Source organism: Cnephaeus nilssonii (genome assembly GCF_951640355.1).
Source record: "Cnephaeus nilssonii genome assembly, chromosome: 11".
In the NCBI taxonomy this organism is placed as follows: Eukaryota; Metazoa; Chordata; class Mammalia; order Chiroptera; family Vespertilionidae; genus Cnephaeus; species Cnephaeus nilssonii.
Window position 1 is genome coordinate 87,076,036 of NC_137082.1, and position 26,345 is coordinate 87,102,380.

Here is a 26,345-nt window from a genome sequence, read left to right on the forward strand (position 1 = left end):
TGCGCTCCCACAGGGGGAGCACCACTCATCCAGAAGCCGGTGGCGGGAGCCTCTCCAACCTCAGCAGCAGTGCTAAGGGTGTCCGGCTGCCATCAGTTGGATATCCCCCGAGGGCTCCTGGATTGCGAGAGGGTGCAGGCCAGGCTGGGGGACCTCCCAAGTACACGAATTTCGTGCACTGGGCCTCTAGTTAACTATAACTTTCTGAGTTGAAAAACTGTAATGTAAAGAACGCCGAAGTATAAATGGACAGTTCACACTTGTTCTCTCCAATGAAATCTTCGCTACCCTGTAACTGGTCACCTTGCACTTCAATGCTTTAGGGAAAAAGTACAAAACTTCAAGTCTGCCTGTTGATACAAAAAAGGATTCAGCCAACTGGATGAAGAAAGAAATGGCAAGTGATGAACTATCTTGTTGGTCTGGGAGATTTCTTCCATCTGCTAACTGAGGGCCAGGTGCTGGGTGCGTGGTTTCACGTCTAGCTAACACCGGTGGTGTCCTTCAGGGAAATGCATTCACCTTTTGGCCTCTACAAGGGATCGAGGATGAAGGAGGGAGGAGGACTCGGAGTGCAGGCAGGATGAAGGATGGAGGAGGGGGAGGAATGGAGTGCAGGCAGGATGGAGGATGAAGGAGGGGGAGGAATGGAGTGCAGGCAGGATGGAGGATGAAGGAGGGGGGAGGAATGGAGTGCAGGCAGGATGGAGGATGGAGGAGGAGGAGGAATGGAGTGCAGGCAGGATGGAGGATGAAGGAGGGGGAGGAATGGAGTGCAGGCAGGATGGAGGATGAAGGAGGGGGGAGGAATGGAGTGCAGGCAGGATGGAGGATGAAGGAGGGGGAGGAATGGAGTGCAGGCAGGATGGAGGATGAAGGAGGGGGAGGAATGGAGTGCAGGCAGGATGGAGGATGAAGGAGGGGGAGGAATGGAGTGCAGGCAGGATGGAGGATGAAGGAGGGGGGAGGAATGGAGTGCAGGCAGGATGGAGGATGAAGGAGGGGGAGGAATGGAGTGCAGGCAGGATGGAGGATGAAGGAGGGGGAGGAATGGAGTGCAGGCAGGATGGAGGATGAAGGAGGGGGAGAGGATTTGGAGTGCAGGCAGGATGGAGGATGAAGGAGGGGGAGAGGATTTGGAGTGCAGGCAGGATGGAGGATGAAGGAGGGGGAGAGGATTTGGAGTGCAGGCAGGATGGAGGATGAAGGAGGGGGGAGCAGGCAGGATGGAGGATGGAGGAGGGGGAGGAATGGAGTGCAGGCAGGATGGAGGATGAAGGAGGGGGAGAGGATTTGGAGTGCAGGCAGGATGGAGGATGAAGGAGGGGGGAGCAGGCAGGATGGAGGATGGAGGAGGGGGAGGAATGGAGTGCAGGCAGGATGGAGGATGAAGGAGGGGGAGGAATGGAGTGCAGGCAGGATGGAGGATGAAGGAGGGGGAGGAATGGAGTGCAGGCAGGATGGAGGATGGAGGAGGGGGAGGAATGGAGTGCAGGCAGGATGGAGGATGAAGGAGGGGGAGGAATGGAGTGCAGGCAGGATGGAGGATGGAGGAGGGGGAGGAATGGAGTGCAGGCAGGATGGAGGATGAAGGAGGGGGGAGGAATGGAGTGCAGGCAGGATGGAGGATGGAGGAGGGGGAGGAATGGAGTGCAGGCAGGATGGAGGATGGAGGAGGGGGAGGAATGGAGTGCAGGCAGGATGGAGGATGGAGGAGGGGGAGGAATGGAGTGCAGGCAGGATTGAGGATGGAGGAGGGGGAGGAATGGAGTGCAGGCAGGATGGAGGAGGGGGAGGAATGGAGTGCAGGCAGGATGGAGGATGGAGGAGGGGGAGGAATGGAGTGCAGGCAGGATGGAGGATGAAGGAGGGGGAGGAATGGAGTGCAGGCAGGATGGAGGATGAAGGAGGGGGGAGCAGGCAGGATGGAGGATGGAGGAGGGGGGAGGAATGGAGTGCAGGCAGGATGGAGGATGGAGGAGGGGGAGGAATGGAGTGCAGGCAGGATGGAGGATGGAGGAGGGGGAGGAATGGAGTGCAGGCAGGATGGAGGATGAAGAAGGGGGGAGGAATGGAGTGCAGGCAGGATGGAGGATGGAGGAGGAGGAGGAATGGAGTGCAGGCAGGATGGAGGATGGAGGAGGGGGAGGAATGGAGTGCAGGCAGGATGGAGGATGGAGGAGGGGGAGGAATAGAGTGCAGGCAGGATGGAGGATGGAGGAGGGGGAGGAATGGAGTGCAGGCAGGATGGAGGATGGAGGAGGGGGAGGAATGGAGTGCAGGCAGGATGGAGGATGGAGGAGGGGGAGGAATGGAGTGCAGGCAGGATGGAGGATGGAGGAGGAGGAGGAATGGAGTGCAGGCAGGATGGAGGATGGAGGAGGGGGAGGAATAGAGTGCAGGCAGGATGGAGGAGGGGGAGGAATGGAGTGCAGGCAGGATGGAGGATGAAGGAGGGGAGAGGATTTGGGGTGCAGGCAGGATCGAGGATGGAGGAGGGGGGAGGAATGGAGTGCAGGCAGGATGGAGGAGGGGGAGGAATGGAGTGCAGGCAGGATGGAGGATGGAGGAGGGGGAGGAATGGAGTGCAGGCAGGATGGAGGATGAAGGAGGGGGAGGAATGGAGTGCAGGCAGGATGGAGGATGGAGGAAGGGGAGGAATGGAGTGCAGGCAGGATGGAGGATGGAGGAAGGGGAGGAATGGAGTGCAGGCAGGATGGAGGATGAAGGAGGGGGAGGAATGGAGTGCAGGCAGGATGGAGGATGAAGGAGGGGGAGGAATGGAGTGCAGGCAGGATGGAGGATGGAGGAAGGGGAGGAATGGAGTGCAGGCAGGATGGAGGATGGAGGAGGAGGAGGAATGGAGTGCAGGCAGGATGGAGGATGGAGGAGGGGGAGGAATAGAGTGCAGGCAGGATGGAGGAGGGGGAGGAATGGAGTGCAGGCAGGATGGAGGATGGAGGAGGAGGAGGAATGGAGTGCAGGCAGGATGGAGGATGGAGGAGGGGGAGGAATAGAGTGCAGGCAGGATGGAGGAGGGGGAGGAATGGAGTGCAGGCAGGATGGAGGATGAAGGAGGGGAGAGGATTTGGGGTGCAGGCAGGATCGAGGATGGAGGAGGGGGAGGAATGGAGTGCAGGCAGGATGGAGGATGAAGGAGGGGGAGAGGATTTGGAGTGCAGGCAGGATGGAGGATGGAGGAGGGGGAGGAATGGAGTGCAGGCAGGATGGAGGATGGAGGAGGGGGAGGAATGGAGTGCAGGCAGGATGGAGGATGAAGGAGGGGGAGGAATGGAGTGCAGGCAGGATGGACGATGAAGGAGGGGGAGGAATGAAGTGCAGGCAGGATGGAGGATGGAGGAGGGGGGAGGAATGGAGTGGAGGGGGGAGCAGGCAGGAACGCCGGGCAGGACAAAATGTCACTGGCTCCCAGGAGCCTGATACCTAAACTGGCAGGGAGATGTCCCAGCGCGGAAGTCGAGAGCAGAGCTAAAGTTAGCGTCTGGCATTCTAGAGAGGGAAGGAAAGGAGGCCCAGAACGCCTTCTCATTACAAATAAAGAACAAGTTAGAACGGTACATAGGAAGCCCATTCTGAAAGGGGCCGTTTTCTTAGGAGCGTCATCAAAATGGAAAGTTCTAGAAAGCTGTACAGTTCTCCGTGTGCACGCACGTATTTTCACACAGTTGTTTGTACTGCCTCCTCTGATGGGCAAAGAGTTGTTTGGAAGTGCCGAAGTTACATGACTGACTGTATAAACGGAAGGCTTATTTCAGAAAAGCTTGAGTAGGAGGCAAAAATGAGCTTTCCTGTCGCATTTTCGGGGCTATACGTCACCGCTGAGGAAATGCCCATCTACCTGTAGGTGTTTTTGAAAGATGCCACTTTATTCATCAATGGAAAACCAGTAAGCCAACAAAAACTTACTGAGGAATGTGATTTCGATCTTAAAGAACCCAGGAATTTAGCTTGGAGAGAACAGAGAAACACACGTGGGAACACCAACACAAGTACGAGACAACTGTAAGTGCTCAACTATGGATCGCAAAGACGCCCCAGCACCAAAGGAGTTCAAACCCCGCCCAGTGAAACCCAAGAGAGGAATCAATGTCGTCACAGATCAAGTCAACTTGCAGGGTCCCCTCGGTCTTCAGGGAGCTCACCCTCCGAGGCCGGGGGCCGGGGTTACAGGTGCCCAGGGGGCGTGAGGCTGCAGGGCCCTGACCACGGAGAGGGAGAGGCGAGCTGGCATCTGGCTGGAGGTGATGGGGAGGAATGGGGGGGGGGGGGGCGGGAAGCCCAGAGAGGGAGAGGCGAGCTGGCATCTGGCTGGAGGAGATGGGGAGGAACGGGCGGGGGCGGGGGGGGGGGGGAGGCAGCACTGCAGGTGGCCCTCAGGGGTGGGAAGACAGAGAGTTAGAGTTTGGGAAAATGTAGGCCATGGCGGGGGTGGGGGGGTGGGTGGGGGAATAATGGAGGCAGATATTGAAAGGTGGGTTGCAGGCACGTGACTTTGAAAGCCAGGAGAAAAAGAAGTTAATTTAGGTGGGTGGGTAGTAGGGAGCCAATGCTTATGTCTACAGAGAGAATGCCTAAAACCCTATTTTAAGGACATCTCTCTTTTAAGGGCAAATGAGATTAAGGGTAAGAAACCCGAAGCTTACACACTTTCCCCCGTTTCTCAGGGGATTTCTACTGAATCGTTACCCTTATCACCCCGTGGACAGGGCTCTCCCAGGCCTACGGAAACTCCAGGCATCGCAGCGGATGACGCGGCGCTTAGTCCCGCAGACGTGAGGGTCTGGGCTGGCCCGCACACGCATCCCGCGACACAGGGCCCCGGCCCTCCCCAGGGCTCTCCCCGACCTAAGCCACGCCACCTGCCCCAGGCAGGCAGGCCGAGGGCTCCTCCCTGATGGCCCCTCCCCGGGCCCAGCCGCCAGCTCTGGCCAACAGTCAGGTCCTCGCCTGTCCAGAGACGGGCTCCCCGCTCGAGGCCGAGGGCCGGAGAGCCCGGGAGGCCAGGCTGGCACAAAGGGCGCCCCGCAGTCAGCGGAGCCGCCCCCGCTGTGCATGAAGGCGGTGCGGGGTCAGAGCGGGCGTTTCCACAGGAATCGCTTCCTTTGCAGTTCCCACGTTCATCCAGAACACGCCGCTTTCCTCAGCGCAGCTCCATCAGGGAGAACCCAAACTCGTGTGAGGAACGTGCCAGTGTTTACCCCACGAGCCAATCGGGTGCCCCCAGGAGAAAGAGAAGCAGGATGGAATTTCATTTCAGTGAAAAGGAAAAAGAACGCGGGCAGGAGGTTTCTTGGAACAGTGGATTTAAACACAATTACGGGTCATTTTAAAACTGACGTCCGTGTTTTCATTCCACGTTAGCTCCTGAACGCTCTGGAGCGCCGCCAGGAGCCGCCGCAGCGCGATCCAGGGGGAAGGCACGTGGACGGCGAGCCTCCCGGAGGGGAATGCTGAGCGACTGCAGGAAGCCGGGCTGGCGCGGGTCTCACCTCACATGCTTCTCACTGTCAAATAACTTGGTCATAAAAGCTTATGAGTGTTCATACTTGGGTAAGAACAAACCCTTGGAACAGAGAGAACAGGATGATGTAATGGTGACGGGGCAGAAAAACCCAGCCTGAAGGGTGATGGCTAACTGGAGAGTTGCCAAGCAATTCGATTACTCTGTTTCCAGGAATGCAATTCTCACATGTCTAGCATCGGACAGGGACTTCTGACACTTTTTAAAAAAATCGTTATTGATTTCAGAGAGGAAGGGAGAAGGAGAGAGAGATAGAAACCTCAGTGATGAGAGAGAATCGTTGATTGGCTGCCTCCTGCACGCCCCCCACTGGGGATTGAGCCTGCAACTCAGGCATGTGCCCTTGGCCGGGATCGAACCTGGGACCTTCCAGTCTGCAGGCTGACGCTTTATCCACTGAGCCAAGCCGGCTAGGGCAGACACTTTTTAAAAAAATAGTGCCTACATGGATGATCAACTGTACAGCTAAAAACACAGTTCAGAACAAAAAGGGTTACAAAAACATTTTCCTCTGAAGAACAGCAGAACGTGGAGATACTTGGCTTGGCCATCTTAGTTGGGTAGAAACTGGTAGCCTACTAATGCTTCAGATGTTCTCATGCACAGATGCCCATCAGTGTTACATGCTGTCTGATGGTGCACAGACATCAGTGTTACATGCTGTCTGATGGTGCACAGACATCAGTGATACATGCTGTCTGATGGTGCACAGACATCAGTGTTACATGCTGTCTGATGGTGCACAGACATCAGTGCTACATGCTGTTTGATGGTGCACAGACAACATTAGTGTTATATGCTGTCTGATGGTGCACAGACATTAGTGTTACATGCCGTCTGATGGTGCACAGACATCAGTGTTACATGCTGTCTGATGGTGCACAGACATCAGTGCTACATGCCGTCTGATGGTGCACAGACATCAGTATTATATGCCGTCTGATGGTGCACAGACATCAGTGCTACATGCCGTCTGATGGTGCACAGACATCAGTGTTACATGCCGTCTGATGGTGCACAGACATCAGTGCTACATGCCGTCTGATGGTGCACAGACATCAGTGCTACATGCCATCTGATGGTGCACAGACATCAGTGCTACATGCCGTCTGATGGTGCACAGACATCAGTGTTACATGCCGTCTGATGGTGCACAGACATCAGTGCTACATGCCGTCTGATGGTGCACAGACATCAGTGCTACATGCCGTCTGATGGTGCACAGACATCAGTGCTACATGCCGTCTGATGGTGCACAGACATCAGTGCTACATGCCCTCTGATGGTGCACAGACATCAGTGTTACATGCCGTCTGATGGTGCACAGACATCAGTGCTACATGCCGTCTGATGGTGCACAGACATCAGTGTTACATGATGTCTGATGGTGCACAGACATCAGTGTTATATGCTGTCTGATGGTGCACAGACATCAGTGTTACAGGCTGTCTGATGGTGCACAGACAACATTAGTGTTACATGCCATCTGATGGTGCACAGACATCAGTGCTACATGCCGTCTGATGGTGCACAGACATCAGTGTTACATGCCGTCTGATGGTGCACAGACATCAGTGTTACATGCTGTCTGATGGTGCACAGACAACATTAGTGTTACATGCCGTCTGATGGTGCACAGACATCAGTGTTACATGCCGTCTGATGGTGCACAGACATCAGTGTTACATGCTGTCTGATGGTGCACAGACATTAGTGTTACATGCTGTCTGGTGGTGCACAGACAACATTAGTGTTACATGCTGTCTGATGGTGCACAGACAACATTAGTGTTATATGCTGTCTGATGATGCGATGTCTACTTTTATCCAATGGCCTTGTTCCACCTTTGCTTTGTACGTGGGTAAGCTGAGGAGAAACCTTGAATGCTCTGGTTACCAATGTGTCAAGGAGAACTATGAAATCAATAAAAAATAAAAATGAATAGACTGGTGTGACTCAGTTGGTTGGGCGTCACCCCATGCACTAAGAATGGGTCCTAACTGGGTCTGACCTGTATTTTTTGTATATGGCTGCATCCCAGATCCCAGCCCATCAGACATGCTGTAGGCACTCAATAAATATATGCTGACTTCAGGAATACATAAAACAACAGGTTAGAACATGGAATCGATACCTAAATGGTATTTACTCAAGGTTTCCATCTTCCTCCTCTTGGCCCAAATCCTATCTTGGTTTGAACAGCATTTCAATTAAATTCCATTTCATAAGTAGTTATTGACCATCCACTAAATGTGCATGGCTGTTTGGCCAGGGACCCAGACAAGGCAAAGACAAGCTTTTCTGGACAAAAATCATCTTCCCTTTCTTTGAGCTTTTATCCTCTTATATAAAATAGGAATTAAAAACTCCTATTCTTCTGCACAGGGTTGTTATAAGAATTGAAATGAATACTATATATAAAAGCACAATGAAAATAGTAAAGAGAAATATGTAAAAGTTGCAACATTATGACATCATTACACCCCTAAAGTATAAAATGATGTATTCTACTTTATTACGGTTAAAATAATCAGAGCTTTAAGAATGAATAGGCTGGCCCTAGCCAGTTTGGCTCAGTGGATAGTGTGTTGGGACTGCGGACTGAAGGGTTCCAGTTTGATTCCGGTCAAGGGCGCATGCCGGGTTGTGGGCTCGATCCCCAGTAGGGGGCATGCAAGAGGCAGCCAATCCATGATTCTCTCTCATCATTGATGTTTTTATCTCTCTCTCCCCCTATGAAATCAATAAAAAATAAAAATGAATAGGCTGGTGTGACTCAGTTGGTTGGGCGTCACCCCATGCACTAAGAGGTTGCTGGCTCGATTCCCAGTTGGGGCGCATGCCTGGGTTTCGGGGGTGGGGGCGTGCAGGAGGCAGCCGATCAATATTTCTCTTTCAGATCGATATTTCTCTCCCTCTCCCTCTCCCCTCCTCCCTCTCTAGAGAGCAATAAAAAAATCTTAAAAAAATAAAGAATAGGATTGAATAGGATTATTTCAGATATGAAATGTGAATTTCCAAAATGCATGTTTCAGGTTCAGAGGGCCAAGAACCAAAGAACAAAACGAGGTCTCTGGGCTCCCATAACAAAGGAAGAGCATGAGCACATTCCCACGACCCTCCAGCTTCTCTGCTGAAAAGCATTCGAGGGTTCTCCAGCCCTTAAGCCTCCCCCAGATAAACAGAGGAGGTGCGTAAGTAATCACAAATTCATTTATAAAAGGAAAGGACTGTTCTCCCCGCTTTTACACGCCTCCCGTTACAGTCTCTAGAGGATTTAAAACTGAAAAGGAGAAAAGGGAAAGAAAAATAGCAACACAAATGCAAAATAATGTTTTAATGGGAACATATCCATCATGTAAAGTAACCGACATCTTTAGAAAAATCAAAATAACTTACACTATGTTGAAACATACATTTTTTTCTTGTTATGATACTGGTTTTTATGTATCTTGGTGAATGACTTCAAAAAAATATCATTTGCTTTAAAAGTAAGCATCTTATAAAACAAAGACAACATCAGGAGAGAAGGGACTCTAAGGCTCCTGAAATTAGAACTATGAATGACGAGCGAGTCTGAAACACACTGTACCCTAAGGCTCCAGCCCTGCTCCCCACACGCCTCGCAGGGATTCCTGGGGCCACGGAGTTGGGGTTCCAGGCAGTAAAGCTGAAGGAGTGGATGCTGGGCTTCGGAGCTACTCACTGTCCTAAGCCCTACACTCTCATCAGTACCACCTCCTCACGTACCCGCCCTCTACTTGTTTTCATGACCTACCTGCTCATGGGGCAAAACAGTTCTCATCTCTCGACTCACAACCACGAACATCCATGGTTTTGGAGCAGGTAAAACTCAGCAGAGCCTTACTGGAGCCGAGTAGAAGAAAAAAACCCCCACAAAACTCCGGCCCCAACGAATTGAATGATAGTTTGTAAATTAGCAACATACTTACCAAGAACCCTAAAGACTGAGAATTTTCCCAGTTAAGGTAAAATAATAAGAGATGAAAGTCTAGGATTTAACTAAGAGTAGTGCTTTGTACAAATTCCTACAATTATCAAATTTTTGTGATCTTACTGAGAATTCTCAAAGACAAGGATTAGTTTTAGGTTTCTAATAATGTGCCCACATTTGTGGCATTCCCCCCAAAGAAACGAGAAATTCTATAGTTTCCTGAGAAGATCCCACATGTATGCATAGTTGCTCCAAACAGAGTGAAAACCATGTTCACATACTCATACGATGAGGCCATCAGGAACTCCTGGAGAAGACGACACGCTTCGGGCATTTACGGGCTGTACCTAATACAGCACAGGCTATCCTGAGCACCGCCACCCCACCTCCCTCAAGAGGGAGGGGTTTCTGAGGTGTTCCCCACACCGTGGCCATTCTAAGTCCTCAGGCAGCTCCCAGCCACTACCAGAGAATCCCAACGAAGGCCTTTTCCTCGGCTCCCTGGGTTCCCACCCCCGCCCTCCTCCACGAGCTCAAAGTTCTTGCAAAACAGCGCTTCCCACAGGGTGGTCTGGAGCCTTTAGTCAGAAGTGCCCTGGGGCAGTGAGCTCTCAGAGGACAGGGACCAGTCTCACTCATCAGTCCCCAAGGCCTCGCTCAAAGAGGGCGCCAAGATATGTGTGTTAAATAAAACTTACTGATTATCACAACTGAATACGATTGTGTGGACAATAAAGATGTGACTGCTTGCAAAGCTATGTCATCCATACGTGTGTAAAAAAACGTACAGGGCAGTTTGACAAGTGAGCTTGCACGCATACACGCTTTTTCCCAATGGTATTACAAAATGCAGTAAAAAAACAAAACAAAACAAAAAAACCCCAATAAAAACAAAAATATCAGTTTATTTTTAGCAACAGAGCATCAAGACATATGTAAATAAGTAATTTTAGGAGGAAAAGTTGCTGTATTCTACATTCTGCTCAAAAAATAACCCCCCTTGGAAGCAGCCCCCTCATGGAGCCACTGCAGCAAGTGACCTCTCCCTCCCCCCCTGACCACTCCCTTTTGCTATCAGCCCAAAACTTAACACAAAAAACAAAACAAAAATCTCTCTACATAATACATCACAAACAAGTGACATTGCATTACAATACAGTCACGTCTCCAACAATAGTAACACAATCCAAGGTGACTTAACTTTCTTGCAGCAAACAGTCTGTGACTTTGTAAAGCCAAGTAGGCGAGCTCCTGAGCTACAGATGCTGATGAAATAGCCTTACTTGGTTTCAGCCCGAGAGCCAAGGAGAGAAGGGCTACTAAATTTAGCCCCGAGCTGATTTCATCGCTAACCTGCCCCCTGACAGGTCTCTGCAGACAGAAGGAAGGAGGCACAGCGGACAGCACACGGGATGGGATCAACCTACTTAACAAGCCCAGACGCCATCAAAGGTGGCCACGGAGCAAGCCCTCTGGCCCAGGGCACCGGCCCTGCAGGTCCTGGGCGTGGCTGTGCAGCCCGGCCCCCCCCGGGACCCACAACGGTCCATGTGACTACAATGACCACAGTATGACCAGCAGGTTCAGAAGATTTTCTGGAAGAAGAAAAGACCAGAAATTGGACCCAAGGCAAAGCTTGAAACAATTAGGAGAAGCACAAGTTGAAACTGAATTAAATCCTGATCTTTTTCCTTTTTATTTTTTTTAAAGACAGTAAAAAAACAACAACAAACAACACACCTAACTTTCCATCTAAAAATGGTTTAATTCAAATGACATTGTATTAAAATACTAAAATGCTCAGGACAGTAACTGAGCTGCTAACCAGGCAGTGAGAGGGAAGTCAGTTGTTTGCTGGGCCTGTGGGGGGAGGGTGGGGAGGGGGGGCACAGAGGGAGGGTGGTCTGCACCCGCCTGTGGAAGTGGGGGGGTCGATGGTCAGGTGCTCGGCTGGCCAAGCGCTGGCAGTGACCAGCCGTGGACCAAAAGCTGGTTAGGGCCGGGGTGAGGGGTGGAGGGAACAGGGAGTTGTATGTCTCTTCTGCTCCCCGCACACGCCCCCTCCCCCTCCCTTTGGCGCTTCCTGCCGTACTGCCCCCACCTTGTCTATCATCTCCAAAGACCGGTCTCTTGCTAAAGCCGCTTTAGGGGTTTTCAGAACCGAGCTGCCCTTTCTCCCTCTTGAATACTTTACAAAATACCCAGCAAATTGGTTCGGGCTGATACCAAAGTCAAACAGAACATCTCACCTTTCCAACAGCCCTATACATTTTATAAACAATTCAAGTAAAACATGAAATATTTTTATGCAGAGCCAATCTGATATTTTACGTGGCTTAGGCCCCCCATTCCACCAAAAATATTACTACTTTTCAAAACAGATTCAGGTGAGCCGTATACCGTGTGGTACTCACTTCCACTGATAATCTCTCTCCATTTATACAGCTTGTTTGTGTGTTTGTTTTTTGCTTGAACTTGCTTTTCACAAGACATAAAGTTGAATGCAAACCAAATACATATATGATTATCTGATCCAGATTCAACGTTCAAAGAAAGTTTTCATAAGATTCTATCCTTGGGATAAAATAACAGGAGCTAAGAATGCGTCACTGTTTTACAATTTACTGCAACGTATTTCCAAGTGTCCTACCTTCTCACACCATTTCCCCTTTAAAGAGTTTTTTAAATGCTCACATTAAAAACATATGGGATGTTATTTATTATAAAGGCAGGACGTTCTGAAGAAAATGGAATGCAAATGTGAACACATTAGGTCAGCTTTTTATGAGCTAGAGAAAAGCTGAGTTAGTTTTAATATTAGCTGGAGGGAGATCTCTTAGCTGGAAATGAAAAACGAAATAGGAAATAATGCAAACAGAAAACCACCAAGGGGGCTGCCAGAATTAGAGCTAAGTCTTCAGAAAGAGAGTAGGAAACAACGGTATGGAACAAGGAAAGAAGTCAGTCTCAATGTGTGAAGCTATCCTGTGTGCTTTCCCACGGCATACTAAAATACAGTCACATTTCATGGCAAGGAGTTAAAATGGAACAGACCTGTCGAATCTCAGACGGAAGGTGGCGGTGGGTGGGAAGAGAGCAACCAAAGAACTTGTATGCTTATATGCATAACCCATGGGCACAGACAGTGGGGTGGTGAGGGCCTGGGGCGGAGGGTGGGGCCAGGCTAGAAGGGTCAGTGGGGGGGGGGGCGCGGGAAGGGGGACATACGTAATGCTTTCAACAATAAAGATTAAAAAAATAATAGAGGAATGAAAATAAAGGTTGAGGGAAATATATTACCCCAGAAATGTGACTATTCGGAAGTATAACGAGGGTAAATCACTTAGGTCGACAGAATTTGGTTTTGTTTTCATCCTAACAGCACTGTCCTGGCTGCCTTAAATGTCTTCCAGAACAATGAGAGGCATAAATAAATAAACTCATAAATAAGTAAATAGAGAGATAGCACTCTCCCGCTAAACGCCACCGCTGAAGACAAGAGGAAAGTCACAGACTGAATTATGAATGAGGACACTGGCCAGGTCGGGCTCCAGATAACTTAACTACAGTCTCAGTGGTTTGGGTTTTCTCAGAAATGCACTCGGAGCTCCCGGCAGCAGCACACAGCACGGGGGTGGGGGTGAGGTCGGGGTGGGGGGCTTGTTCTGATGCAGATTGTGGGCTTCACACCCAGAGATACTGAGGTGGAAGGTCAAGGAGCTTAAGAATCTGCATTTTCAGGCAGCTCCCAGGAGGGCCTACATGCATAACTTTTACACTTTGAAGGTTAGACTTTAAAGAAACTATTGCCTAAAACAACTTTTTTTTTTTCCCAGCAAAAACATGTTTCAGAGCAGAAAGGTATCTCTCAATCTAAACTCTATTCTCAGAACCATCTACCTTGTAACCTGCTAGCCAGTGCACCATCCCAAGGGAAACTATCCACTTAGCGGCGATCAAAGTGTTCCCACGGGGTTCCCCAAGCCGCAGCGACGGCCGCGTGGCTGGAGCGGCTGCAGAAGGCAGATCCTGCCTCAGCGCCCTTCACAGATGCCGCTTACAATGGTGGTGAATCTGGCTTGAGAAATTGGAAAGATCTGCAGAGAAATTATGTATATTACTCATAAAATTTTATTTATCTAAAAAAAACACGCCTCTGATTTGCGCTCATTCGCTAGCCAAACCTCCCCACTGATGGGCACAGGAAGCTCCTCGCGGGTTCTTTTAACTTAAGAACCGTGACTGGGGATTTTCTCTCTCTCTTTTTTTAAATATATTTTATTGATTTTTCACAGAGGGGAAGGGAGAGGGACAGAGAGCTAGAAACATCGATGAGAGAGAAACATCGACCAGCTGCCTCCTGCACACCCCCCCACCGGGGATGCGCCCGCAACCAAGGCACATGCCCTTGACCAGACCGACGCTCTATCCACTGAGCCAAACCAGTTTCGGCCTCTTTTCCTCGCCCTCTTCTGTCCGGCGCCTCTTTTTCTGATAGCCAGCCCCATCCCCCTCATCCGCATGGACGTACCTCCGGCTCTGTGGGCAAGATACGCAGTCACTGCAATACAAAGCGGTATGTGCGATCAGCAAAGGGGCTGCTCAGAACAGAGGAACCTGCTTTAGTCGTGTGGGTTTTGGGGGAGCAAATTAAAAATAAAATGTGCGAGAGCTCCAGAATGCACAGCAAGAGCAGCACAACGAAGACCTGACCGAGGGGCGATCTGAAGTTCAGAGAGATGCCACGCGGCGTTTTACTCTGCAGGTGCCGTGTCTCAGGGGCCCTCCACAGAGGGCGCGATGACCAGCAGACGTTAAAATGCGAGGGACAGGAAGAGGAAAGACCTCGCAAAGGGCGCGTGGAAGGGCTCCGGGATGCAGAAGGGAGAGTCTTGGGGAACAGTGTGGGGCGGGCTGGGGCGCAGGGAGAGATGTGCAGCGAAACCAGCAGATGGGCTGCAGCCAGAACAGGAAGGACCTGCTCAGCCGCGGGGAGAGGTTGAATCTTACCCCGTGGGGAGGACCACGCGGAGCCCTGAGGTCTTTAGGGACAAGAGAGCTGCAAGACCCAATCTGTACTTTGGCACGAGAAGCGTGGGGGGTGGGGGCAGGGGAGGGCAGGGGAGGCCGGAGGACCAGGCAGAGGCCGCACAGAGCCGGCGAGCCCAGCCAGTGCTGCATCGGGGCGGCTTGAGCTCCCCGATGCTCGAGGGCCGGCCCTCCATACACCCCTCAGGCAGACCCGAGTCCTCCCCTTAGTTACAGGTCAACGCTGACATGCTTCTCCTGCCCGAAGATGTCAGCTGTGGTTCCTGAGATCACATCCGCACGACAGTGAACCGTGAGGTGAACACGGAGAAGAGGTCTTACCTGAGCAGAGCTGTTCCACCTTTGTGTAGTTTAAAGACACTATGTCATTGACCCATGCGATGATGTCATGTCTGCTCATAGTCTCCTGGGTTATCGAGGTAGAATACACATTGACCGCCATTCCCCAACTAGAAAACAAACAAACAAACACGTTTATTGGCCTACGAGGAAAAAAATAACTCAGAAGCAGGACATCCAGCCGTTCACGGTGGGCGCCCCAGGCAGAACTCTAGGGCAGTGGTCGGCAAACTCCTTAGTCAACAGAGCCAAATATCAACAGTACAACGATTGAAATTTCTTTGGAGAGCCAAATTTTTTAAGCCCTAATCTGGCTGAGCCCTTCCTTTTCTCTTTCTCATCTACACATTTGCCACTTTAGGTTCCCATTATTTATAGGTTTCGTCTCCATTTCTAATATTTCCCTTGCAATATTTTTATTGTCGAAGGAACTGGGCTGGTTGTCTCGTAGAGTTTCCATAATCTGGATTTTGCTCACTGCATCCCATTGGTGTGATTTAACACATTCCTCTGTCCCCTGTATTTTTTTAATTCTTAAATAATTTTAAGTAGTGTTGGTGTACAATATTATATTAGTTTCAGGTGTACAATATAGTTGCTCCACATTTTTATACCTTACAATGCGATCGTGACCCTTGTGTTCTATACACAGGCGCTTGGATCTAAAGGTTGATCTGACTCAAGTTCTAACTGAGGGGTGGGGGGGTGGGGGACAAGATCACGCCGTGTCTGAGCCTCCAGCAGGAGGCACAGTATGTCAGGCTGGCTCCTGTGATTCGTTAGCCATGGGTGGCACCTAACAATTCTTTAGAGACTGCAAAGTGATAGTCGACTATTTATTTTTGTCCTCCTAGCTGGAATAACCTATAAAGAGACAGTTCTCCCTGAGGTACCAATCAGATAAGAAAGGCAGAAGAGATGCCAGGTACTTTTCCTTAATTTACCAAGTTTCAAAATAAAGAGGCAGTTCCCTACTATTTTCCAAAGATAACACATGGGGTTTTATCGTTGGAGTAATAATGAACTCATGGACCTAAACGTATTTGGTGTGCTGCTGACCACGGCAGTGTCTCTCTCTACTGACACAGCTCGTGGAGGGGTGCCGGGCTGGCTCCGAGTTGTTCTGGCAAGGCCCTGGAAGTCCTTGGTAACGTCCTTGCTTTCTGGTACGACACCGTGATCCAGACTCTCACTACACTTCCAGCCTGGGACCCCAAACCAGTCATCTCCCTAAAGGTTCCTTATCCCTTTTACTGTACATGCGAGTCAGAGATAAGTAATATTTTTAAGCATGACTATATATGACAGAAAAAACCCTATAGTTTTATAGGTTTTTACATGAAAATCTACAGATTTATGAAACTGTGTTCGGCATTCTTTTTTTACTAAAAATAAGTGAATATCCATCCACCCATCCTTAAAAGCACCCTCCTCTCTCAATTCTCTTCCCCTGGAGACACTCACACCGCTGGCACTCGGATAACGGGACCAAATCCTGCTTTTCCACCACAGTATCGAAGGCTGTTCATTTGTTGGTTAATAACGTCCACTGTTTTCTTTAGCCTATCACCTATTAAACAAAACCACTGCCTGTAACACCCATTTAAAATTTTAATCCACTGTGTCAATTACATAAACCCTTAAAAGACAAATAATTCTAAATTTAAAGTATTTGGGATGTTTGCTGTGATTTCCCCATCCTGGCATCCTTCCGGCCCTGGTATGCTTCCTGAGGGCTGATTCTCAGGCCGAGCTGAGAGCTCCCGCGCTGCATTCCCAGGCTACGTATCCACGGCCCGTATCCACGACAGAGGAGGAGGCTCCAGGGCCCAGACTGTGCTGGATGGCAACAGGCCAAACTGGGGTGAAACTTTACTCTAGATCAGTGGTCGGCAAACTCGTTAGTCAACAGAGCCAAATATCAACAGTACAACGATTGAAATTTCTTCTGAGAGCCAAATTTTTTAAACTTAAACTTCTTCTAACGCCACTTCTTCAAAATAGACTCGCCCAGGCCGTGGTATTTTGTGGAAGAGCCACACTCAAGGGGCCAAAGAGCCGCCTGTGGCTTGCGAGCTGCAGTTTGCCGACTACTGCCCTAGATGACGTAAAGACAGAACCGAACACAATGCAGGAGAGACGCCGATCTCCGTTTCAGACAGTTAAAGCCATCTACCAGTGAGTGCAGGTGCTGTGTGGGTCCCTAAGAGAAGGAGTGCACGAAGGGCGGGGGGGGGGGTGGGGGGGGGGGGGAGTCACGCTGGCTTTTCAGAAATCAGGAGAGCGAGGCAGCAGGCCCTGTGCTGCAGGCGCTGTCCGTGAGCCACCCTCTCCTCCGGTCCTTCCCGATGACGTCCGCTCCTCACCCGGGACCGCAGTCCTTCCCCGGCAAACAGGCGCCCAGCCCAGCCCGGTGCCTTCAGGGCTCGTGCAGAGGACCGTGCACACCGCACAGCATCTGCTTTTGCTTGAGAAAAACTCGGAGCCCTTTTTACTGGATGGCAGTACTAGGCTCAGCACTCACCTCCACCATGTCCTCCCGCCCCCGACCGGCGCAGCCGCGGCCCAGAAACCCCGCAGGAAAAGCAACCGTGTGCCGAGGGACCAGCGGGAAGGCCAGGGTGGAGAACAGCCCGCGAGGAAGGGCGAACAGGAGAATTTTCTAAAACAGAACGGCACATTAAATAGATGCCCACACCTATTTCCAATGACTAGCGATGGAATCGATATGCTTAACGTCTCGGCACATCCATGCTGATTAAAACAGTCTTAGGATCTTTCTCCTCTAAATGTCGCCCAAATAATCCCAAAGTCCCCTCCCTGTGTGGTTGCCGCTCACACCCTTTGTGAGCTGAGCGCCCCACCCCACGGGCAGCGCCTTGGGATGTGGGTGAGCCCTGGTTCCTCCCTCTCCGCAGACGGGGTCCCCCCCCCCCCCACCTTTCCTCAGTTCCTTCAGCTCCCACCTTCTCTGCGGGTGGGACTCCCGCACAGTCAGACCTCAGCCCTCCAGGCGGCCAGACGGCTCAGAGAAGGACAGTCACACGTGTCCCATACGACACCAGGGCCGGCGAGAGCGCACCTCCCAGTCTCCGCTCTTCCGTGGACGCCCCCTACCACCCCGCGGTCTTCTGAGCCTTTCCTGGTGCCAGCCTATCTGACCGGGTGCAGGCCAGAGTGCCCGCCCTGCTGATTCTTCAGGCCTGTCGTGTGGACGACAAGGAGTTTCTCTGTCATTTCTGAGTTGAAGGGAGTCCATGCTCCCATTTTGATCCTCGAAAAAATTCTGTGAGGGAAGCGGGGCAGGAACCGTGTGATTTCCTGACAAACGTGGTGCCCAGTGCGGCCGAAGGTAAGCGTTACCATGATTCAGCGTGTTCCACTTCTTGACCTTGAGCAATTTCCAACAATTCGGCCAAGAGAGAGAAATGGTGAAGAAGGTGAGTGATGTCACACGTCGAGGACGAAGGGCCCGGGCACCAGGCAGGTCTGTGCTCCGTTGGGGTCCTCGGCCGCCTTTTACCCGGAACAGGTGTATTCTTAGACGCACCTCCGTCTGGCCCCCGGGACCTGACCCTTTCTCTCGGTGCCGGCCCTGCGGGAAAAGGAGGTCGAAGCCCTGGCCTACCGTCCGCCGCTCCGGCAGACTCCTAACCAGGCCACACGCGCTAGGGCTGGTCAGGACGATGGCACGGCAGTGGCAACGGGACTGCTTCCTGGCACCACAGCCCGGGGCCGCTGTATTTGAACCGGCACTGACATTTCACTCCACAGGGAATCTTAATGCATTGCTCCGAAAACTGGCACTATATATTTATTTTATTTTATTTTGGCAAACAGGAGGGAGAAAACACACACAGGAAAACAAAAACCCCTCCACCCCCCGCAGGCGCAGGCACTGCTGGGCCTGTCTGTGGCCAGGGACCCCCTGGCTGAGAGAGCGGCCTGGGCCTGAGGCCCCGCCATCGCCGGTGTCAGCCCTCGGCGGGCCCGGGGCAGGGCCAGGCCAGGCGGCGCAGCAGCCACTCGCCGCTGGTGAGACACCGCATGTGGCCCAGGAACAGGGGTGCTGGGCGACAGGCCTGAGCGAACCTGCTGAGCAAAGCCCGGACGAAGGCTGGGCAAGCCCTGGACTGCGGGAACGGAGAGCTGAGTGCCATGCTCACCAGCCCCGGCCCCAAACAAACACGCGGCAATGCTGGCCGAGAGCGGGTTTGCCGACGCTCATGAATGATTCCGGAGGAGCGGCTCCTCAGGGTTTGACAAATACGTAAATGTCACAGCTAGCGCTGTATGCGGCATTACATGCAAGTATTTCTTTTGTAATTCATGCCTCTCGGCCTCACCCCAGCCTTACTAAGAGATCCCAGCCGCGTGTGCGTGCAGTGTGTGTGGTGTGTGTCTATGTGTAGTGTGTGTGTATGTCTCTACGTGTGTAGTATGTTGTCTGTGTAGTCTGTGTATGTATGTGTAGTATGTGTGGTATATGTCTCTGTGTACGTGTGTGTGGTGTGAGTACTAGTATGTGTACTCTGTGTGTATGTGTATATCTGTGTGTGTGTTGTGCTGGGTGTGTGGTGTGTGTGTGTGTATGTGTAGCCTGTGTGTGTGTTGGGTGTTATATTGGGTGTGTGTGTATGTGTGTGTGTGGTGTGTTGGGGGTGTGTGTGGTGTATGTGTATATCTCTGTGTATGTGTTATGTGTTGTGTGTGTGTGTAGGATGTGTGTGGTGTGTGTGTGTGTGTGTCTGGTGGGGAGGAGGCCATGTTTCCTCATTTCCTCCCTTCACACTCTGCTCATTCCTTTTGGAGGAAAACGGATTTTTCGGGAAGGTCTCAGCAGGCCAGGGGGCCCGGGCCGGCGGCTCTGGCCTTGCTTTGGGGTGTGGACGGAAGGAGGGGGGCTCGAGAAACAATTCTGGGAATGAGGCCTGTGGAGCTTATTCTGATTTTGATTGTTTTTCACAACTAACATGTGAGTCTGCAGGCTTCCCAAGTTTAGACATGACCACCTGCAGAAGAACAGCCCCGCGAGGTGGCCTCCCGTCTGCAGGAGCGCCGTTGGGTTAATTTCCCCGCACCCGGGTGAAGCTGAGCCTGCAGAAGCCTCCTGCCTGGCGTAGCCTTTCTTAGGCCCTCCCTAGCGGAACCCACATGCCCCGACATTTCACCTTCAACATGAAACACGGAAAATCCCACCTTCTCCACGCGGGCGTGCTCGCTCACACACCCCACACTGAAACTACGCCCATTCGGGTGACCGTCTTCTCTCCTGTAACCATCCTATGTTCAGCGTGTCCCCCAGCACCGCGGGGAGCGAGCCGCCTTTCACAAAAACGACGACAGCCTGGGAACGCGGCACAAAGAGGAACGGCATTTCTCTCCCTGGAGACTTCCTTTCTGGAGCTCGGCACACAAACTCCGAAACCCTTACGGTAATCTACCACCCAAACTGTTTCCCGGCCAGGTTCAAAGGTCCCCGCGCTGCCCAGGAAGCCTGTCCTGCCGACCGGTGTCAGAGGTCCCCGTGAGGAGCCTCAGAGGCCACTTCTTTACCGAATTCACAGCTGGTTCCGGTAGGACTCACCTGGAAGGCCCATCTCCCAGGGCGACCTCTGATTAAAGGCTTTAGGACACTCAAGGCTGGCCTGCTGCTCTATACCAGGCAAGGGGAAATGCATGATTCGAACACCCTCGTAAACACAGCTTTTTGCTCAGAATTTTGTCATTCTAACAGACATAGCCATTTTGCAAACACTTCTAAGTATTCACAAATATTATGAGGAAGAGTTTAAAAAGAGATTTAGCTAATCATTGATATATTATTTCCTTCTCTTACAAGTGATGTATTTCTAAAACAACCTGTTTTATTTTATTCTGAAGAAATCAATTTACATTTATACCCATAGATCACACTGGGCCAAAGGCAGGAACCCCCAAAGTTGTTTTCAAAGGCCACTCTGCACTGGAATGTGTGTCTTCAGTCTGAGGGTGTGTGTGTGTGGGGGGGGGGGGGGATCAGACCACAGCGGTCACGTGAATGTGCGAGTTTCCCTCCGAGGGCCTTGTAGCAGCACAACCAGATCCCGCCTGAGTGCCCCCCGGACTCCGACCTAACGAAAGGCTGCTGTGACCCCCAGTGGCTGTGCTCGTCAAGAACTGGCATCCCTGGGGAGTGGCCTGCCAACGTGTCCCCTGAACAGAAGCGTCCCTGCTCTCGGCCGCGCGTAGTTCCTGCTCTAGATTCAGTACCGTGAGGGTGGGGTTTAAACGTGCCACCAGGACAGGCTATCTGCGGTAATCCTCGCTTCAGCACTTCCTCTTCATGGGTGACCTGGGGTGTGGGGGCAGGGAGACTGAGGAGGGAGATCAGGATGGAGAGAAGCGAAGAGGGCATCCTGGAAAGACAAACCTTGGCAGAGGAAATCGCCCTGGAGAGACCTTACAGAAACTGACCCGAGTTCCATCTAAACGTGGGGATAAGGCTTCCGCTGAACTTGGGGGCTACTGACGCACGCATGGGCTCTAAGCTGGGACGGGGAGTGAAGAGGTCGTTTGCTGACTCGGGCCACCGGGCCGGAGGTGCGTCTGTTCTGTTTGCACAGGCCCTGTGACTGTTAGGGGATTAGACAGACAATGCACGACCACTCCTCCAGGCTGCCCTCCAGGCTGCCCTCCAGGGAGAGCAGCCAGCGAGGAGGGCCTCCGGGGCAGAGGTCTGAGGGCAGAACTGACCTCAGACGGGGCGGCCAACGTCAGACATGCCGGTGGTTAGGAAACACGTGCATTTTATTAAAACACAGATATGGAACTAGTACTACTTTTTGCTCAAAATCAGGCTATTCCCAATTTAGATCTAGTGCAGGATACCAACGCAACGAACTTGAACACCAAGGGGCTTTGAGAAACACTGGATGAAACGTCAATTATCAGCGCTGCCTGCTGTGTCCCCGGCTCTTCGGGGCGGCCTACCCTCCCAGTCATTAGTCTGCTCCCCGTTATCGCTCCTGCTTACGGACGGCACCTGAACAGGCCCAGGCCTCCACTCCCGCCTGACACCCAGGAACCCTGACTCCAGCACACACCTGCCCCCGAGAGGATGAGCAGAGAGTCCGTCTTTTTCAGGGCGCCCACCCTTGGAAGCTCCTCCTTGCATAGCATCAATATCCCCAGCACTGTATTTCTAAAAATCGAGTGTGATGGAAGCCGCTTTCTCCCACGGCCTGAAAGAGACCCCTTCCATAACTGGCCCGAGAACCTCCCTCCACGCCAACAGCTTTGACGGCTCGGTGCCGACCCGGAGACTCCTCACCGTCACCACCCGCCCTCTGTAAGCGAACGCACCCCAAAGGCGACTTTCCGAACATCACCCGTAGGTTTGGGGTTTTAAACTCCGAACCAACAAACCAACAGCTCTGGCCCCGGATGGACGTGGCTGTTCTCTGAGGAATGAAGACACTGTGGAATTCGGAAGAAGTTCTTTGTGGCATCCACAACGCTCGTGGATCTGAATGACACTCGCTTCCTGTGACAAGGGTCCGGGGCTCCGGCCGCCAACAGGCAGACACGCACAGAGTGGGCCTGCGCTCCTTCACGTGTCAGCAACGCAGCAGGTCAGACCGAGCGGCCGCCCGAGTGGCCATCTGCTCCGAGCGGCGGGGGCCCGGTGTCCACGCTCCAAAAATAATTCCAACCACCCGAGCGCGTTCCCATGCCACAGGCTTGGCCGGTCTCCTCGGGCACCAACCCTGCGTGGTTCCCCCCCCCCCCCCCCCCGGCCCCCGGCTCCCAGGACATCTCCTCCTTCCTGACCATATGCCGCTGTTTACTTCCCCAGCCTCCTTGGCCCTGGTCCCTCTCACCGACCTTAGCTCTCTCCCATGACCCCGAGCCACTTCCAGGCAGGCCATGCCCCCCCCCGCCCCCCCTATCCCGGGCCAGCCTCTCCGGGCACGAGTGTCGCTGCCGGGACCAGTGCGCACACTCGGCTGTGGGGTCAGCAGCGCAGACCTGGGCGCAGCACACAGCGGAGTGTGGCCGCCCAGTGAACAGCCACCGAGGCCACGCTCGTGGGGGCGACGTGCTGGAGCGCCCACCTCCTGGTTTGGGCGGTTCTGGGCCCTGGGCGGCGCTGGCTCCGCCTCGGGTACCTGGCATCTCCCGTTGTCTACCTTTTCTAAACCTCCTCCTTATAAAGAAGCAAATGAAGGGATGAGGGCTTGGAGGTTCATCCCGAGGGATAATCGGCTCCGGGCCTGGGGCAGGGGAGGGCCGCTCCCAGCGCTGGGCACGCCGGGCTGCCGGGCTGCGCCTCGGGCCCCGGGCTGGGCTCACAGGCCAACTCCTCCGCCAGCGCGCCCTGCCCCCTCGGAGGTGCCTCCCCCCGCACCCCCTGGTGATACCAACACGCCTGTGGTCCCCTGGCTGGTTTGCCGCCTGTCTGCTACCTCCCGCCCTCGCCTAGCTGTGAGGGCAGAGCACGCTTCGCTTCCTGCTGCATCTCCTGTCCCCGGGCAGGGCCTGGCCCGGCACGGCCGTGGGCTCAATGATAGACGCCGAATGAGCGCACGCGGGGAAGCGTTTCGTGGGGAGGGGAAGTACACAGGGTTCCTGAAGTCACGCCATGCATGTAATTGCCAACATACTGGTATGTCTCTAGAGCTATGTGAGAGGGTTCGGAGGAGGATAAATGGAGGGTGAGTGGATTAGAAGACTTTGTCTCCATGCTCCCCCTCCCCCCCCCAAAAAGGTGGAGGAATGTGCCCCTCTTCACGTCTCCAACACTGACACACAGACTCACCGGCTGCCTCTCAGCGTCCTGAGGGCACTGAGCTGGGAGTCGGGGGCATCGGCTCTCGTTCCGGAGCCCCCTCAGCCGGCTGGTGACCTGGGCATCTCCTCTCCTTCAGGCCTTTTCTCCCTTAGTCTTCACAACCACGCGATGTGACCCGACAGCCGTTATGTCGTGATGTAGGAGGACACAGGGACGCCTGTCCAGTCACAGTTATGAAGTGAAGAGCTGGCCTGTGGACCTAGGGCTGATTCCAGGGTTCGTGCTCGGCACCAAGTCCTCGTCTGCCCTCGGTCTGTGCTACATCATGAAAGTGTGTGTGTGTGTGTGTGGGGGGGGGAACTCCAAATGAGCACACAACTGTGTCTTCATACAAGCATTTCCCCTTTTCATTCCCACCACGGGCTATTTTATATTCTCACTTTAAAACACAAGTTCCCCCGAAGACCCTGGATGTAGAGATGTGGGGGACTACTTACTCCATTTATTGCTGGGAATGATTTTTCGCCCAAAAACCTGCCAGCTGTAACACAGACGCCATGCTAATATTTGAGGAATCGCCCCATTTCCCATTTCCAGGCGGTGCATACTTTGGACTTAAGTCTCTCAATTTGCTTATTGAGGTACTTTAGTCAAAATGGACAGGGATCATGTTCATTACGGCTTATAAGCTTTCTCAATACCAATGGAAGACTTCAGGTGGGTGTCTTGACTGTGTGTTTAGAAAAACCTCTTTCTTTAAAAAACACACCCCTGGACTCTCCCTCTCAGAGACCGGGCCTGCCCCAAGTTCTGCCCGTGCGTTACGGTAAAACCCACTTTTAAACCCGGAGAGCGTTCTGAATGGACATGGAAAGTACCCATAAAACTAAGCCCAAAAGGACGAGGAAAGCACAGGCCAGTGTTAGCATTTGCTCCAGTGAATTCGACTCCAAAGTGGGTAACGTACACCCAAATGCCCAGCCCTGCTGGTGCCATCCACTCCTAATTCTTCCCACAGCCGGCTGACACAAAACCAACACGGCCAGTGTCGAACAGTAACAGTTAGCACCCAACTTCTTAGATATGAGCTCTAGTTGACAAGGTACCGATCAGCTTCTCCCTCAAAGGGCACCCCAACCCCAGAGAGCAGCCCGCAAATTGCACACAGGACGGACGGCTGCACACGAGAGCAGGAAATGGAAACTTGGGGTGTAGCTCTGGCTGAGGTTAGTCACGCTCAGCCAGATCAGTGTGGCAGTGGGGCCTGCTCTCCAAACCAGGAGACTGTTCCACCCCCAGTCCCCAGGCCACTGTCCCCAGAACTTCCTTCCCAGCTGCGATGACTCGTGTCAGCCAGAGAGGGGACCCCGCCTCCCCGCCTCCCTGCTTTCCTCACTGCACCCCACAGCGCAGTCCATCCTTCCTTCCCCCACCCCACTTCCCTGCTCCTCTAGTTTGGGAGACACCAGTCCTGTCTTCCTTGCATTTCCTTCTTCATCTCGTGGAACGCATAAACTAATTACTACAATTCTGCAGCACGCCAAAAACAATATTTATTTTGCCGATCTGACCAAAAAAAAAAAAAAAAGTATAAGTTTGATTCATTCACACGGACGGCTGTTGTTGTTTTTTATTGGGCAATCTCAGGGAAAAGAGGTCAGTGCCCTGGCTAGGTAGTCAGGTATTGCATGTTTAAAAATTCTTGCGGCACACCAGTTGTAAATTGGCGGATTAGAACAAGAGGGTGTTTGTTTTTTTCTTAAATTAATAGGCTCACCTACCATTTATTTACTGGAACATAAAGAAGGGACTGATAGACTTTTGCATCAGAAGTACTCAACAGCCCCTGACAAAAATATCTCTCTCTCCCTCTCACACACACACACACAGACACACACAGACACACACACACACAGACACACAGACACACACACACACACACAGACACACACACACAGAGACACACACAGACAGACACACACAGACACACACACAGAGACACACACAGACAGACACACACAGACACACACACAGACACACACACACACTCACACACACCTGCAGGACCTCTCTGTTATCTGATCTACTGCCTTGTAATAGGTCAAAAGTTAAAACGTTTCTAGCATCAGTGTAATAACACTGTGCTTCTCAAAGGGAAGTGCAAAAACTGAGCATTCGAGTGAAAAGTAGGTAAGAGTTGAGCCGTGCGCAAACGGAATCAGGTGCACAAATAACAGAGGGGCAGGCACATGGGAAGACCCTTGGGTCTGGGAAAGAGTGGAAGGCTAGAAGTTTCTTAAGGGAAACCTCCTTTGATTCTGCCCTTCTACGGAATGAGGACTGACAGGAGCAAAGGACGATGTAATAGATGCACTCCTGTAGTTGAACATCGGTGGGGGACTGTGGTCTCTACTGAATTTATAATGTTTTGTTAAACGTGGGATACTTACAGACAGAAAAAGAACCGCTGACTAGTGAGCATTCACAGACAATTAAGGGAAAGACCTTATAAACGACTTGACTAAATAACTAGAGATGTTACTACAGACAAAGTCTTCAGAAGGGTGAGTGGATGAAGCTGGCTCTAGAGTAGACATTTGTGTTAAAAAATCACTAAGCATTTGAGCCAATTTGATAAAATTTGGTGAAGTGCCTCAGCATCCTATCCCAGTACCTTGTATCTAGGT

The 26,345-nt window shown here is 52.1% G+C and overlaps 1 protein-coding gene across 3 annotated transcripts in view; it reads right to left on the reverse strand.

The window, feature by feature from the left end:
• MAPRE2 (microtubule associated protein RP/EB family member 2) overlaps positions 1 to 26,345 on the reverse strand; it is a 123,726-nt gene that overhangs the window by 39,629 nt on the left and 57,752 nt on the right. For all 3 annotated transcript variants that reach the window (XM_079784598.1, XM_079784597.1, XM_079784596.1), the window contains one exon: positions 14,868 to 14,995. In XM_079784598.1, coding sequence (XP_079640724.1) covers positions 14,868 to 14,988 — 121 coding nt within the window. In that variant the 5' untranslated portion in view covers positions 14,989 to 14,995. The remainder of the gene's footprint in view (positions 1 to 14,867; positions 14,996 to 26,345) is intronic.